Source organism: Homarus americanus, unplaced genomic scaffold (assembly GCF_018991925.1).
Source record: "Homarus americanus isolate GMGI-L3 unplaced genomic scaffold, GMGI_Hamer_2.0 scaffold57965, whole genome shotgun sequence".
NCBI classification, from domain to species: domain Eukaryota; kingdom Metazoa; phylum Arthropoda; class Malacostraca; order Decapoda; family Nephropidae; genus Homarus; species Homarus americanus.
This window is the reverse complement of record NW_024725031.1, coordinates 2276961-2295401: the sequence shown is the minus strand read 5'-3', so window position 1 is coordinate 2295401 and position 18441 is coordinate 2276961. Positions and strand designations below refer to the sequence as shown.

Below are 18441 nucleotides of genomic sequence, written 5' to 3'. Positions count from 1 at the left end.
AATTACTACCAATACTAAGTTAAAACAAGGAGTAAGAATCAAAAGGATGCCAGATGCTTACTTCCTAAAAAAGTTTGATCAATAAGAGTATGAATGTTTATGGCCTCTGAACCACTGTAAGTTATTAGATGTGGTAGTTCATTCTCGTGATTGCTCAGATATATTTTCAAAAGAGTTTCCATTTGCAGTTCTTGTATGATGCTATTTTAATTTCTTTATAATTTTCTAGGTTGCAAGAAGTCACTAGCACAGGGAGGCTTCTTCACTCGAGATAAGGACTACTATTGTACTGAATGTTACCAGAAAAACTTTGGCCAGCGTTGTGCAACATGTGGACTATATGTGGAGGGAGAAGTTGTCTCTGCCCTCGGTAACTCTTACCATCAGAAATGCTTCACGTGTGCTCGTTGCAGGTATGTTTATATCTTACTGTTATGCATTAGGTTCATCTTTAGTGGCCATATAATTTACTCGTAAGGAAACCTAACGTAATACGTACTTCCAATTTTTGGATCACCGCACTTGTGGTCATTTTTTTTCCCATCACTAATCAGCTGAAAAGCCATTCAGGTAGTTGGTGTGTTCTTTGTTTTGTTGTCCAGTCTTAGTACAGGAGGAAACTGGAGTACCCAGGGAAAACCTGCAATGTTTGGTAAGGTCACACTGGAGAACACTCCTCTCACATCTGTCCAGAGCAAAGGAATGAACCCAAGACACAGTTGAGAGAGATATGCATGTTACACTTCAAACAACTTGATACTATAATTTTGTCCCTCATTTTAACCTCTTACTTTTCTGCTCTACAGTTCCTGTCCACATAAATCACAAATAGTCTTTATTAGGAGACCTGAAATCCCGTCCTATTTTGTTTAAGAATTTAGTTTAAAGGTTGGGTTCAATTTTCTATTGAGTCAAATGATCTCTTCTGCATTACAGACAACCATTTCCAACGGGTGAACGAGTTACTTATACTGGAAAGGAATGTTTGTGTCAACGATGTCTGCACATACCTGTGGTAGACTCCCAGTCTCCTACCCGCTCACCCACATCTGGAGGGCCGAGTAAGTACTGTAATGAACGTTAATTTTCAAGTAGGAATGTTCTTGTGGCTGATACAATTCTTGGTTCACAAAAATTGGCTGTGAGAATAATAGAGATGCTTTGTTACTCTTGATTTCTGCCACCCTGCATTGAAGCGGAAAAGAGCTTGTAAGAGTGCCATTTTAACATTTAATACCTATTTGTAATTGTTTAGTCATGCTTATAGGAATTCTTCAGTTGTTTGATTCCTTCTAACAATTAGACTGTTGCCCATTGTTTACAATTTATTGCTGATAAGATTTTAAGTGATCATTGCTGTATTTTATCTACATACTGTACAGTAGATATTGACTTCTATGCACTACATATGATTGTTCATGTTTAGGTTTTGGCTCGATTATTTGAAAAATCAGGATAGCTTACATACTCTCCCTATTATTGGCATAGGCACTAGACCTCCTCGTTTCTACACAAACTATCGTTGATAGTCATAGCTTCGCATTTTATCACAGGAGCTACTGTATATTCTTTCTGCCTGTCATAGATGTAAATTGTCTTTAAAAGGTTGAGCCCAGGGAGTAGAATTGAGAATAAGGGACAACTATATTTTGTTTAAAACTCTACTTTTTTATGTTTGGTCACAGAGTGTATTGAGCAACAAATTAAAAAATACAGTACATAAGTTATAATATATCCAGTAGTTAAAGTCAGGAACCTAAGATAAAAGCTACCAGATACATAATGCCTCAAACATAAACAATTGCCCTCGGAGTGTTTTACATTTCGTCCCCTGGTAAAGGGTGGTTGACATAACATTCTCAAGTTCTGTCTACCTTTTTGTGATCATTCATCATTCTGTCCGTCATATCATTTTCTACAATTTTGAACAATATAATTTATAGGAGTGAAGCTTTGTACTCATGGTTATCATCACAGAAGAGGGTGTTGTGGATGAATTCATGATCTTATAAGCAAAAGAAAATATTAGAATTATTAAAATTTTAGGTCTTTTGTTCTTTCTTCTGATCATGAAATAACGATCTGACTTTTTATACTATTAAAATATCATTTTCCTACTGTATCTCTGCCACCTTAGAAGAAAGTAACATCCTCATAAACTATAATTATTAACATCATCATCATTACCATTATCAGCATCATGTTAATCTTTGTCTTCCTCTGTCTCTTCTTGATATATTGACAACCAGTTTGTGAAAATGAAAAAGAAAGTTCCCTTAATGTAACCAGTGTGTGATGAGGGACATTATCTCTGGCTATACTGTACTCACTATCCATAATTTCTAAAGTTTTCTAATTTACATGATTGTTATATTTCAGATACATAATACCTGATTAAATATTACCCAGAAGATCATGAATAGTCGAGCTACTCTGTTCTCACACAACTAATGTTCAACTTATTTTTCTCCATGATTGATATCCCTACAAGCATAGTATTAACCACTGAAACCCATCATTCTACTTGCATAGAGTATAACAATAAGACTATGTGACAATTATCACTAACTTGCTAATTAGAAATTTACTTAATGGTTCTCCCATCCACATGCCAGGACCAGTACGTAAGCAAGACCTCATCCGCACTCCAGACATTCCCTCCAAGCACCAGCCCCTCCCTACACATCCAGTTTACTCCCCACAACAGGGCATCTCCCCACAACAGGTCCCCTCCTCACAACAGGTCCCCTCCCCACAACAGGGCATCTCCCCACAACAGGTCCCCTCCCCACAACAGGTCCCCTCCCCACAACAGGTCCCCTCCCCACAACAGGTCCCCTCCCCTCTCCCACAACAGGTCCCTCTCCCACAACAGATCCCTCCCCACAACAGGTCCCTCCCCACAACAGGTCCCCTCCCCACAACAGATCCCCTCCCCACAACAGGTCCCCTCCCCACAACAGATTCCTTCTCCTCAGCAGGTTTCCTCCTCACAAAAATCCCGTTCCCCACGCCAGACCAGCTCCCAACACCAGAAACGTCAAACCTCCTCCACACATCAGACTCCTTCGCCACGTCTAGCCCCATCCCATCGTCATCCATCTTCCTCACATCACACCCCTGCCGTACACCAGACACATTACCCTCGTCAGACCCCCAACCTGCGTCAAACGTCTTCTCCACGTCTTGCCCCTTCCTCACGTTTGGCTACGTGTCATTCCCCGTTACCAATCAAAGTACCTTCCTCACGTCACACCGGTCTGACATCTTCACCACATCTAACCCCATCCTCCCTTCTGGCTCCTATACCACGTCTGGATCCCACCCGACGTCTGGCCCGCTCCCCGCGTCGGGTCCTTTCCGATTCTCGGGTGCCCTCGCCTCATCAGGGCACCACTCCATATAAGTCCACCTGTTCAAAACAGGCCCCCTCCACACATCAGGCCCCTCTCGTACGTCATGCTTCCTCCAAACTGCAGGCTTCTTGCAAACACCAAGCTCCCTCCCCACATCAGGTGCCTTCCCTACGCTCGGGCCCTGCAACTCGCCAGATTTCCTTATCTCGTAAGGCCCCCTCCCCAAGCCAAGAACATTTCACACTGCAGGCCCATTCAACATGCAAAGGGCCCCTCACATGCTTGGCCCCATCCATAAATGAAGCCCCCTCAACACATCAAGCCCTCATCTTAAATCAAGGACCTCCATCAGGTCATGTCCTCTCCATTTATCAAGCCTTCAAGTCAAAGCAAGGCACTTCAACAGGTCAGGCCTCTTTCATTGGCCATTTCATCCTCTTACTCCCAGCCTCTTCCACTTTGGATGACGCTTATCAGTGATGTTTTCCTTAGTTTTTTCCACAAGTCAATGTGCCTATATTCAGCATACTTGCACAAGCTTAGCTTGGTGTAATGCACTTGAAGTGAGACAAAAATGACATAGAACCTCCCATATGCAAGTTGCTTATTGAGTTACTAAATATTTTATTATTCCTAAACTTCAATAACTAATAGGCATTTCCATACACACCAGGATCTATCACTCACAGGGACTTAACCTCTTTATTACCACAAAGCTTAGCTGTAATATGTACATATGTTAACCAGTATGTCCTGCCCTCCTCATACTCCAACCATAATACAGTATACTCTACAAGTGCCGGCAAAAATATATGTTGAATTTAGTTTTCGACCATGCAAATTGGCATAAATTGAAACATTATTAGAGATAAAACGATTGGTGAAATTTAATGAATGAACCAAAATGACACTGATCGACTTGAGTCCAAACCATTTTGGAATTGGTCAGAAAATAATTACAGCAAAAAATATTCTTATCCAGTAATGACATTTCTGGTATAAAATTGTATCCTTAATAATATCTGGATACATAAAATTTTCTTTAAGAGAAATGAAACGAAAAATTCCCAATAATATCAGACAGTTTTACTGCAATAACCAATTGGTGACTTTATCTCAGTGTTTGTGATGATTTTACCGTGGACCAACACATAAGCCTTCTTTTTCCCCCTTGAGTTGTTACATTCAGACAGACTTAATTTTAACTTTAAATGCACTTGGAAACAAATATTTTGTCTGCTATGGGATCCTCTCTCCATATTCCTGCATTTTAATAGATTTATGAATGATACTGACTACTGTAGTCATTATTTTTTTTTGTATCAGCCGATTGATTGATTAATTGATTCAGAAAATAGATAAAAATATGTATCTTGTACAGTAATGTATTAGAATTGATTAGGTGATAATGGGAACAATAATATGGTTGACAGCTTGTGTATGATGTTGCTGTTGGATTTTATTATGTTAGATGAAAGAGAATGATCATTACAAGGAAGTAACTTATTTTCTGGCAAGTCACCTTCCCTGTAGCTAAGCATTTAAATAACATTAATTTGTAGATACTGCATACCATTGAATAATCTTTTGAAAAATTTTACTGTTTCATTTTTATGGGTTATGGGTCCTTTGACAAGAGACCTGTGAGATTTCACCATCAGCACATCCCCTAGCATAGCCTTACTTCTCGGTGGGGTTGTCTGCTTTCTGTTAGACCAGGGGTCACCAAACTACGGCCCGTGGGCCGGATCCCAAGTCCTTCCCCGGCTCGTGGTAGCTCCGCCTACGCTCTGACGTTACCAGAGCTTTCGTTCTGGCTTGCAAGTATTGAACAGAATGATTATGCGGCCCGCTCTCGTCATTCTTTCAGTTATCCGGCCCACTGTGAAAAAAGTTTGGTGACCCCTGTGTTAGACTGTTACATAAATAATCACTCGCCAACGAAACCAGAACTAAAGAAGCAAACTCTTGTTCAGATCTGATGGTTCCTTAAGAATTCAGCAAGAAGAAGGGTCATTGAGATTATCCCTGGAGGTGATTCAGTCTACTCAAACCTCAGTAATAAACTTGTGTTACTGTACTACAGTAACTTCATTCCCCACATTTTTACTTGTCTCTTTCCTACAGCCAATATGCTTTGCTGTGCTCCTCATAAATATTCTGAGGATAAGTGATTCTTTCGCAACTTTTTTAGTACGTTATTGATTTTATTACTTTTATTGTTTGAAAATCCATTGGGTTCTGCTGCATCTCAGTCCATCTACAGTGTCATGGGATTCAGAGATCTGCCCGGACCAATGAATTGAATCTCTTCTTGGTTAACCATGCTGGTTTTGGCCTTCATGTACTTCAGTTGAAGAATTGGTAAGATTTTATTTCATATCACTACTTTTGCCTACAAGTTTTGAGAGGATAATATTTTTTCTGTCTTTTCTTTTTGAGATGGAATTTTACCTTAAGTGAACTTCAACTGCTCAGTTTTCTCTTGACAAGCTTACCTTTTCAAGAAGCAAGGACAGGGAGATGCATCCTGCAGCCTTACATTACTGAATTTCTTCTGGTGTTTTAGTAATTGTAGATATTTCCAGCTAGTCAGTTTATAATGATAGTTGACCTCTTAGATTGTTACTGACTCTGGGATTATGGTTCCTTTCTATTGCCCTCCTGCCTTGGTAGGTTTCCTTTTTAACAGGAAAATGTGTGAAATGAAGTTTGTAAGCCACTACTCTTGAGTTAGAGGTTTGAATCAAGCAAATCAGGTGGAGCTGGTTTCATTCACCCTTACTTGGATATTTCTGCAGCAATCAATATGATTCATCTGGAAAATGTCCTTGCCTCCAGAATGCAGATAACCCATGGACAAGGCAGGCTTTATTCCTGTGCTATTGAGATAGTGAACAGTACAGTACTCATTGCCTCCATTATAATATTTTTTGGTTCATCTTCAATTTAAAGCTAAGATCATAATTGTCAGTTATAGGGAAATTATACATGAAATTCATAAGTTTGCTCCCACACGTTATTTTGTACATGATGGAAAACATTTTATATCTGTCAATTTTGCAACTTAACTGACTAATTATCCCTCTTCCACCTGTTGTACTTTCCTTCAGTCATCAGGCAAAATAAAATAGTCATTCTGCTACATAAATACAATAATAAATCACTGTATTTATAGATATTTTTTGTAAACATTTTCATTAATTTCAATAACTTATGATGAAGTTTAAGGGGTGAAATTGCATCTGATGCAATTTTAATGATTCATATTAAGTTTAAAATAATATTATTATGATTGGGTAAAGGCTATGGAATCTACGACACAAATGTATATCCTACACACACGACTTGTGGTTGCCAGATGACCTGATTGGCAGATGTTAGATGGCTCACTATCAGCTTTGTGGTAACAGAGAGGAAACTCATAATCAAACTTAGTTTCACATTTGATGCCCATTTTTATACTTGTTAGACCCTATCAATATTTCAAAGGCAGAAAATGTCCGTCACTTTCAAATACTTTACTTAGATATGATTTTTCTAATCCTTGGTCATGTGTTCAATATGAAAAATAATATCACAAGCTATTGAAAAATCCCTTAATTTTTCTTCTAATGAAAATACTTACTGTGTTGAAGTTAACTACTGTACATCATTTTGAACGTGACAGACTGTAAGTTGATTTTGTAATAATAATTGATGGCATTGATAATGCCTTTCTTGAACTTAAGAAGAAAACCTCGCATAAAATATTTGTTATAACAGTGTCGGTACAGACCTATGGTTCATCACACTAGATTAATGATTTGTAAGAAATATTGAGAGTAAAAATATCCGAGGGAAAGACCAAGAGCTTTTGAGGAAGAGGTCTTGATTAAGAAGAGTGCTTGAAGGGATATTTGAGGCCTGGTTCAAGATGCTAAAGTTGAATTAAATTTTTGTTATATAAAAACCAATCTAGCATTCATTCATGAAGGAAAATACTTGATACATTATTGAAAGGGACTAAGAGACAGTACTTACACCGTTCCACCTCATCGGCATTCCATCTTTACAGATCTTTTCTTCATTGTGTGTATACAGTAAACTATATTCTTCTCCTTTTTTTTATTGCTGGCGTCCATAATTGTTTCTTTAATTATGATAAACTAATGCTGTTTTAGCTAGGTATAATCACCTCTTAAGTATTGTGTTGTGTATTTGGGCATGTTTATGTCTCGTCTCTTGCAATCAGTTTAACAATAGATTAGAATACAATATTTCAATTGCTTTTGCAGTATTGAAAAGACTGCCAGTGATTCTTGGTTTATACTGTAATTAACAAAAACTGTTTATTACTTGTAGTACTGTACAGCACAGTGTGAAAATAAAATATTAGTTTAATTATGACAAATGAATGGGTAGAGCACTGGAATTGAAACACAGAGAAAACAGGAACTATACAGTACAATATATTGTTCTTATATGATGACCTCTGAGATGATTCTCTGAGGTTATAATGTAAGAACAATAATTACTGTAGTTCCTGCATTTTCCATGTTTTAATTCCATCACCTATCCATTTATAATACACTACACTACAGTATACAGTATTGTAGATTACACTTACAGTGCATGATTCTTTAATATCTAGAATGACTCGGCAGTAGACAAAAAAAGAAAAAACAACTTTGGTTTCACTTTTAATTAATTTTTGTACATACCGTACAGTATTATTAAAAGCTTGGGGGGGTGTATACTGTAATGACCTTTGTTTATGTAAGCTCTTCTTTCTTTGCTACCAACTAGTTTAGTGAACTGTTGCTTAATGTAAATACAGTATAGTAATTGCCTTTTATATATTTGATTTATTTTTTTATTTTGTTTTGTGCCAGAACAGTTTTTTTGTTCAAAAAGACTTTTTTATTCTGATTATTACTGCTTTACATCTTATGTACGGGGTCTTCTTTGATCCGAATAAAATCATCTGGCGTTAGCCAAATAAAATATTAAAAGTGACATTCCCATATAGGAGTTAAGGAAGACTGACATTATTTTTCCTCATTTCCCGGAGGATAAGATACAATACCGTAAATGAGTGAAGATAAATAAACAGAACAAACTGGAAAACTCAGATTATTAGAAAACTTATATTGATACAGTACAGTGGTCCCTCGGTTAATGAACACAATTCGTTCCAGAAAGTCGTCCGTTAACCAAAAATTCCGTTAACCGAAACCATTGTTTCAATGGGATTTTGGGTAATTGGTTCCAGCTCACCGAAAATTACATACAAAGTAAAAATAAATGCAGTTAAGTACACTTACTTTGAGGTGTGTATGTAGAAGGCTCCTGGTTGATGATGATAATGATGGGAATTCGAAGTGGGGGTGGAGGAGAAGAGAAGGAAGTGGGAGTGGAAGAGAAATCACCCCATGCTTCATGCCGTCATTTCACCCATAAAATTTTAAGTTCACTAGGTGTAATTCAAGATTATTTTCTTTAAATGAACACTGCACTGCACTATATATTGTCAATATGTAAAATAAAACGAAATTTCAACTGATATGGTTAACGAACAATAAACGAATTGTCAACATGCTTGCACTGTAACCACTTAAGTATCAGTTTATAATACATTAATCGGTTCTAGGGCTTAAATTCTAACTATTTTAGTAAATATCAAGAAGTTTATACTATTCAATAATTTTAAAAGTTTAATATTCAATTTTTTAGTCATTTTAACAATTATTGAACATAATTGAAGGTAAAGTGACTAGTTTAAAGCGCAGCATCCAGCCTCTTAACACAGCAAACAGGCGTTAGTCTCTCTGTTTTCACTGGAGGTAACATCTTGCTTGAGACTCTTCAACTAAACGCTTTTTTCTGTGTTTCCAAGCAAATTATTGGTCATTTTGAAATATATTTTACATATTGACAATATATAATGCAGTACAGTGTTGATTTAAAGAAAATAATCTTGAAATACACCAAGAGAACTAAAATTTTATGGGTGAAATGGTGCCATGGGGTGACTTCTCTTCCACCCCAATGCCTTCTCTTCTTCCTTCTCCTCCACCCCCATTGTAATTCCCATCATCATCATCATCATCCAGGAGCCTTCTACATACACACCTCAAAGTAAGTGAACTTTTCTACCATTTTTGTTGAATTTAGGAAATTTTCGGTGAGCTGGAACCAATTACCAAAAACCCATTGAAACAATGGTTTTTGAACCAAATTTTTTTTGTTAACCGAATTGAAGAACTTATGGAGGGTAATTCGTTAACCGAGCAATCACTGTACATTGTTGCATATAAAGTAGTTTTAAAAACCTAATGAAATACAAATTTTGAATACTGAATGTTTTGAGTGTTGAATAGATGCTGACAAAAACATTACAAAACTAAATAGTCTGTTAGTAAACTGTATACAATTTTGGATTCTTCCATACTGTACAGTATATCATCATGCAGGATATTTCTGAATTTGTGACTTGGATTTTTTATTTGAGTTGCATCTGTTTGTTTCTTTGTTCTTGTGCCTCTGCTAAATTTTCCATCATTGCCTATTTGGCGTATTTATGTATTATCTTCAGCAATTTACTACAATATGACTCCAGTAGGGGAAGTGTTTGTGTGCCGTACAGTACCCTAATGTCTATCTTTAAAGAAGTAGTGATAAAAAACAATTCCAATACAGTACTATTTATTAATGGGTTAGTACACTTTATATGCCTCTTATTCTCAGGAACCTGTAAAGTGAATTATTTATAATATAAAGTGAAAAGACTAAAAGAAATCTATAATATGCTATGGCTTTTGTGTGCAGTGTCATTAGAAACACTAGATGTGTGTTATTTAACTAGTACATTATGTGTATGTTTTCTGTTTTTAAAAGCACATGTGAGTTTTCATACAGGTGCATGTACTGTCTCCTTATTAATGCTGCACAAATATATATTTCTTTGAATGCATGGAATTGAGATGAATTTGTGTATGTGTTACAGTATATGCACAATAAGTTTTTAGTGTGACTGCTGTTTGTTAAGGGCAATTGCTCAATATACATTTTAATTACCAGATCTTGAAACTTTCAGATTATGAGGAATACATTAATATTAGAACATTTGTAAAGAAAAAACAAGTTACCAAGCACAGTGAACAGTACTAGTGCCATGCTCTCATGGCTGTGGGAATATAAAATGGTTGAACTTTGTAGATGAGATGCTCTCTTGACCAACAAAATACTGTACTATATAGTACAGTACTGTACTGTACTGTACAGTATTGTATCTCGCAACAAAGTCCTCCTTTTTACTGGTAATACATGACACAGCACAGAAAAAACATTGTACAGTATTTTTCATTGCTAGATACATATAACAGTTTAAAAGTAATACTGTATTGTATTGTACAAACTGGAGGGAACAGTAAAAAAAAATTTTTTTAAGTACCTTCACCGTAATTAAGTGATCACCAGATACATGTAAAGTGACACGTATATGTTATGTGAGTGACTTATTAGCAGTGAGCACAGAAAAATAGGATGGGTCTTGAGAAATTAATTAAGGTACTGTGACACATAATGTACGAGTACATAATGTATGCAGAGATTCTTACTTTATTCAGTAATTATGATTGCTTATACAGGTAGTTTTAATTTCTCATGTCATACATTTTGTGTAATTCTGTTCACATTGCGAAAAGACTTTGCATTTATAGTTACTGGGTGTGAGGCAATTGTTTCTCAGTACTGTACTTGTACTGTATGTCTCTTAAAAGTTGTTTATAAATTAGAAGAAGAAATTTAATCACCAAAACTCGTAGAAATAAAGGCATAATATCAATTGAGGCAGTCGTAGATGAGGTAGCATGATTCTGCTGCAAAATGTTGTGCATCCTGTGTAATGTAACTCAAACACATACAGAATTTCTGCTAAGATTGTAAAGTATTTACACCAGAAAGGCTCATAGTACAGTGTACAGTCTGCGCGGAATGTTAGATCGTGTGCTGAAAAAATATTGATATTTACGATTATGTTATATAAATAAAGTCAAGTAACACCACTTCAATTAATACTTTGTAGTGTTTCCTCTGCGCTTCAGACAGTCTTTTAGCCTTTGAGGAATACTGTCAGCAAGGTTTTGCAAGAGGTCAGGTGGCAAGTTAGCCCAGGTATCCTTGATGGCTGCCTCTAGCTTCGGGATTGATGATGTGTCAGCGTCGCGCAGACGACGCTTAACAATGGACCACAAATTTTCTATTGGGTTAAAATCTGGGCTACTGCCAGGCCAGTCATTAAAGAAAGGTACCTCACAGTCTCTGAGCCACTGTATGACACTTTTAGCAGTGTGGCATGGGGCACCGTCCTGCATGAAAAGGCTTGCCTTAGCTTTATCAAATGATTTGGGTAAGAAATCACTGAGCAGTTCAAGATAGTTGTACTGATTCATTATCTGGCTCTTAGGGAGGATTACTAGTTCACCAGCAACATAATACGTAAAGGAAGCCCAAACCATAAGCGAGGCAGGGTGCTCAACAGTCTTTACAGAAAACGTAGCCTCATCTGACCATAATACACTCCTCCATGTCTCTAAATCCCACACTTCATATTTCTTGCAAAATTCCACTCTATTTTCCTTCTGTCTCTTTGTCAACAGAGGTTTACGGCGGGCACGAAAGCTCTTAAATCCCAGGTCGTCGTGCAGGGCTTGTTGAACACAACGTAACGAGATGTGACTCAAAAGACGGGGGTTTCTCTCTTTCACTTCACGTGCTGTGAGTGAGGGATTGGACCGAACTTGTCGAGAAATAACCTTAAGTGTCCGTGGAGACAATAATTTAGGCCTACCAGACTTAGGTAATGGAACTGGTAACTCGTCCTCTCCAAGGTCACGGAAACGTTTGACAAGATTTTGAACAACTCGTAATGCCACACCAGTCTGAGCCGAAATTTCTCTCAGTACATGGTTCGCTTTGTACAATGCAATCACTGCTGCAATATCGTCTCTTGTAGTAACCCTCCTGGACATCTCTGATGGCCACTATGTCGGGTTAATGCACCTTAAACTAGACAAAACATGGCCACATGGCACGGGAATTCGCACAATAAATATTCCCCTCACAGCTGCCAGAGGCGCACTGACTACAAGCCGTGACGTGTTCTCAGTTGCCAAATGTCAGCACTTGCCAACAAACCAAGCGTTTTGACATCTCGCATCCCAGGACAGGCTTCACAACATATGATCTTATTTTTGCGAGAACTTAGTTCGTCGGCCCTATCGCGACTTAACATTCCGCGCAGACTGTATATCTTATGTGTACTGTATATTTTTTTTAGCATATTTTGAATACAGTATAGTCTCCATTTACGCGGTCAGTTGAACCCGTGGAGGTCCGCGTAAAACGAGAAACGCGTAAATGATATAACAGAACATATGGGATTAATTGAAATAGAGACTGGGCCAACCCCCAAACTCCACTTTTTCCGACACAATATGTACGTTGTAGTAAAAATAGTATCTTAATTTTATGATGGTATGCACACACACATAATATAGAAGAGAAATATGAATAAGAGAATACAGTAATAAACTGTGCCAGGTAAAAGAAAAATCAAGGTTTAACACTTAAGTTAGTAGAAGAGATGGGTCGGCATATGGGAATGGAGGCTGGTTCCGAGGCAGAGGGCAGATTAGTTGCCCTACGGTGAATCACTATTACTATTCACAGAGGTTTGCAGGGCCTCCCTGACAAACTCCTCAAAGTCCATATCCTCACTGTCACTATCACTGACTTGGGCTGGCTGTGGTTGTGGTGGGTTGCGGGCGAAGAAGTCCATAATACTACATTGACGACGAGCATTGATGTTGTCATGATACATCTGGACATACTGCTCCATAATTTTCGACAGAAGGTTATTAGACACTTCATGCTGATGCTTGACTGTGTCTTTGTCAAGGATGAGATTGATTTTCTCCCCCAACTCGATGACTTCCTTCACATAATCATGGCTTGGTCCAGGTTCAAGGTTTTTCTTGGGTGGTGGGAGTCCAGTGGAAGCCATTGTGAGGGGAATAGCAGGCACAAAAGAGAACTGTATACGCGGAGAACTGAGAACAGTGAGAGTGGCCCGGGTAGATCAGCGACTCCTTCCCTCTGGTGACAGGGCACTTCATGTTACATTAAACCAATCACAGCTAGCGGTGGAGGGAGGTAAGGATGCGTGGCCCAATCACAGTCCGATAAGTCATATGACATCAGCAATAACGTAAGAGCGACCTAATGCGCACCCCTTCCCGCTTCCTGCGTATGGTCAAGAATGGACCACGTGAGTAAAAAATGGCACGGCGCGTCTGGACCTCTCTCGCCGCTCACCGCGTAAATGATGAAATTTACCGCGTAATTAAAACATTTCATTCTGGCAAGGCACCGTGTAAATGACCAAACGCGTAAACAAAATCTGCGTATATCAAGACTATACTGTACATACAATATTTGCATTATACTGTACTGTATATGGCACTCTCAAGGTACAGTATACACAACCAGCACCATCTCAGACCAAGGTTCATGGACTGCTCTGCTCTTAACCTTCTAAGTCAGTGCCATTTCACTATTCTTGGCTGGCTCATTATTATCAGCACCAAGAGGCCAAATTTGAACTTGTACAGTACAGTACAGGCTGTATTTGAATTGCTTTAATGCTTGATTTTGTGTAATTACACGTTGTAGTATCATTATACAGTACTTACACTTTCCTGTTGCTGCCATTATACTTTCTGATCAAAGTAAGTTTTGGTGGTACAGTAGTAATGTGATTTTTATTCAAGCTGAGAGGAACACTGTGAAGAACACATGAAATACTTTTTTACTTCTACTTTTATCCTCTTCACCACTGATCGGCTCGTTAGCCACTTGGGCGATCGGTCACGTCTCTGTTACGCACTATTGGCAAGTACTGGGCATGCACTGGCTCCTGAATGTATCTGAACCTGCTCCAGTGTTGGTCAAGTCTGGTCTTGAAAGAGCTCACACTTGGTGCCATCACAACACACTGGCAGATTTTTCCAAGAGTTCACAACTCTCACTCCAAAAAAGTTACCCCTCACAGTTTTCTGGGCTTGCAGTTTCTTCAACCTTGAGCTGTGATCCCTTGTGGTTCCAAGCCAGCAGAACTTTTTTATGTCTGAAATTCAGTGTGGGGGAATGATTAAAAAATTAATGCCCTGATAATCTGTGATGATTCTGAAGCTTCTTTTAGTATTTAAGCAAAATTTATTAGTGATATAGTGTACTGAATTTTTAATTTTGTCAGATATCAATTAACGATCAATACTGTACCATCTCCAGATATCCAAACAATAATTTTTTTTACAATTAAAACATTTGACTGATTAAATTAATATTACAGAAGACCAACATTTTGGTAATACAGTACTGTACTGTATACAGTAAAATATAAATGTACCATCAAGCAAATGTTCTGAAGATGATGATATAGTTTGTGGGATTCACATGCAGTTCTGTAATGCTTGAAGTCAAGAGAGGGTAATAATCCATGTACAGTACTAGTGGAGCTGAATTAAAAGGAAGAGGAGAATCATTTGTGAATTTATCAACATTATGCTCTTTTAGGTTATTATTCTCTAGCTGAGTATAATGAGAGTTTCCCACAGAGACACTTGCTGCACTCTTCAGTCGGTCTTGGTTACAACTTTCTCTTGTATATTTGGCACTCGGTGAAATAACTAAACTTTAGAGATCTACACAGCATTGGGGTGTTCAATCTGCCCTTTGGTATCAAGTTAGTGGGAGATGAGATATGCTCCTGTTTTATTCTTTTCGGTTTTTCAACTTATTTTTCACTCCACAAGAGAAATTGGCAGAAGGTTAAGCTTTTTTGCTACAAGAATAAAAGGTACATCCTGAGCGGTATTCAAAACTTTATTTGTACAGTACATGGTAAACACAGATTACCCCTGTAGTAGCAACTTATATTTTATCAGAGGCAGCCTCCATGAATTCGGTGTGTCTACTTCCACCAAAATTTACCAATCATGAAGTTATGTATTGCATTTACTGTAATACAAGTAATGAATTAATGAGAAAATAACAAAAAAAACGCTTATGGGATGTGGAGAATTGTAACTGTGATGGTGCCGGATGCTATAATTTATACATTTTAATGAAAGTTGTGGTTGGTTACACATTCTCATCAGTTGCACTTAATGCACACCTGATTGTTGATGATTGACAGTACACTGTGGCAAGCTGATTAACTGCCAGCTGTTATTCTTTGCATAGCACAGGGGTTCTAATCCTTTTTTCTGCCATTTACTCCATACTGTTGGTATGACCAGTCATTTACACCGGCCACATTAAAAAGCATATAACCATAACATAAGCATAATAAGCTATCATTAAAGGAAATAACCTGGAGGATAAAAGTTAAGGGAAAAAGAAAGGAAAAATGCATTTTATTTTTCGAGACCATAATAGTATACTGTAGCAATAATAAAAACAACATTTTAAAAATTTTCACCAGTTGATAGAAAGGTGAGAACAGATTTGTAGTGATTATTATACTGAAGGGTTAAAATTATCACACACACACACACACACCGCACACCGCACACAAACCACACACAAACCACACACACACACACCCCGCACAGAAACCACACACACACCCCGCGCACACACATGCACACACACACATACCACACACACACCACACACACACACACATACCACACACACACACACCATACCACACACACACACACACACCACACCACACACCACACCACACCACACACACACACACACACACACACACACACACACACACACACCACACACACACACACCACACACCACACCACACCACACCACACCACACCACACACACACACACACACACACACACACACACACACCTTAGAGGTAAATTTGCCCCATGTTAAGAATCCCTGGCCTAGCGATTATTATTAACAGTGAGCAAGGACTGGGCAAGGTTAGTCTAATCATCTCGACATTATTTTATGTGTTGTGTTATTGCACTTCCACAGCTTCTGCTTTCTCTGTATCCAGATGTTATGGCAGTATATTTCTGTTCAACTAAATTGAAAGGTCTCCAAAATAGCCATTTGTTTTTTGTTTATAAAATGACATAGTACAGTACTGGTATATGATGTAGTCTACCTGTCACAGCAAGTCATCGAAGAACACATTATATTAGTTATAATAATAATATAAAGAGGCTGAGTGACTAACTGGTCTTGACTGTGAACTCAGTAGTGGCTGTGTGCGTGTGATTGACAATATTTACATAACTGGCAACTGTTCCTTGACCGCTAAGTGTGCACCTGTTCCTTGTTAATTTGGGATTTCATTATTTTCTTCACATTTACCTCCTCTTTATGGCGGCCATGGACTGTATAATGACGTGTACATGAGTCACTTGATAATGTCCATGGCTTCGCTCATATGCTAATGTATTACAGTACAGTATTCTCTCTCCCTTTCATTTTCTCGTCCGTAGTCAAAAATTGCGCATTCTCTGTAATTATTCTCATTTATCTTGCCCATATATCAAGCTCTATTATATCACTCATAACTTGTCCTGTCATATTTTTTGTTTCGTCATCTATTTCTATCGTTTTACCATCTCTGCTTTTTTACCTATTTCACTCTTCAATAGTTCTATCTCTCATAAGTTTTAATTGTTTGATGGACTAGTGCAATTATTCACATTGTTGTGTGCTTTAAAAACCGAAGAAGTTAAACCACTATAACATTAGATGGTCACTCTTTCGATCATTCCTCTGTTTACTTTCTCCGCAACTTCTTTTTCCCCATTCTGAGTTTGTTCCCACCATCCAGCCATTGACTTCCTCGTCCTCCTCCCTAGTCAAATTTTATATTATAGCAATTTTTTTTTAACTCCCGTGAAATATTTGAGCCCCTCAGAGGGTGTCATTATTTTTTCTTATCACTGTTTCTCGATATTGCTTATTATGTTTTCTCATGTGAATTTACCATTGTCGGATTTTGTAGCCGGTTTATGTTAAACACTCGTAATCAAAATGTTTAATGCATACTTAAATAGCGGTGTATGATTCACACACGCACACACACACACACACACACACACACACACACACACACACACACACATGCAACTCTATTAATAAACCGTTTATTATTATTACCTGTATTATTGCACACACACACACACACACACACACACACACACACACACAGTGGCATACACATAAATACACACACACACACACTCTCACACACACACACACACACACACACACACACACACACACACACACTTCTTTCAAATAATGTACAGTAATCCCTCGGTTAACGAGTGCCTCGGTTAACGAGATTTCGGTTAACGAGTGCCTCGGTTAACGAGATTTCGGTTAACGAATTACCTTCCATAAGATTCTTAACTTCGGTTAACGAGCAATCCCTCGATTAACGAGTTTTTAACGAGCGCCCCTCCACATGTTTTCGCGGTCCACCAGCTGTAATATTAGTTCGCCAATACAGTAATCGGTTCTAGGGCTTAAATTCCTTACTATTTTAGTAAATATCAAGAAGTTTGTACTATTCAATAATTTTAAAAGTTCTATATTAAATTTTTTAGTCATTATAACAATTATTGAACATAATTGAAGTATAGGAAGCTAGTTTTTTGCGCGCCAAACAGCCTGTCAACATACCATACAGGCGTCAGTCTCTGTCTTTTCAGTGGAGGTAACATCTTGCTTGAGACTCTCTTCAACTAAATGCTTTTTTTCTATGTTTCCAAGCAAATTATTGGTCAATTTGAAATTTATTTTACATATTGACAATATATAATGCAGTGCAGTGTTGATTTAAAGAAAATAATCTTGAATTACACCAAGAAAACTAAAATTTTATGGGTGAAATGGCACCATGGGGTGACTTCTCTTTCACCCCAATGCCTTCTCTTCTCCCTTCTCCTCCACCCCCATTCTAATTCACATCATCATCATCATCATCATCATCATCATCATCATCATCATCATCATCCAGGAGCCTTCTACATACACACCCC

The 18441-nt window shown here is 37.9% G+C and overlaps 1 protein-coding gene across 1 annotated transcript in view; it reads left to right on the top strand.

The window, feature by feature from the left end:
• LOC121864691 (actin-binding LIM protein 3-like) overlaps positions 1-18441 on the top strand; it is a 149822-nt gene that overhangs the window by 52520 nt on the left and 78861 nt on the right. The window contains exons 4-5 of the mRNA XM_042363848.1: positions 230-413; positions 937-1061. Coding sequence (XP_042219782.1) covers positions 230-413; positions 937-1061 — 309 coding nt within the window. The remainder of the gene's footprint in view (positions 1-229; positions 414-936; positions 1062-18441) is intronic.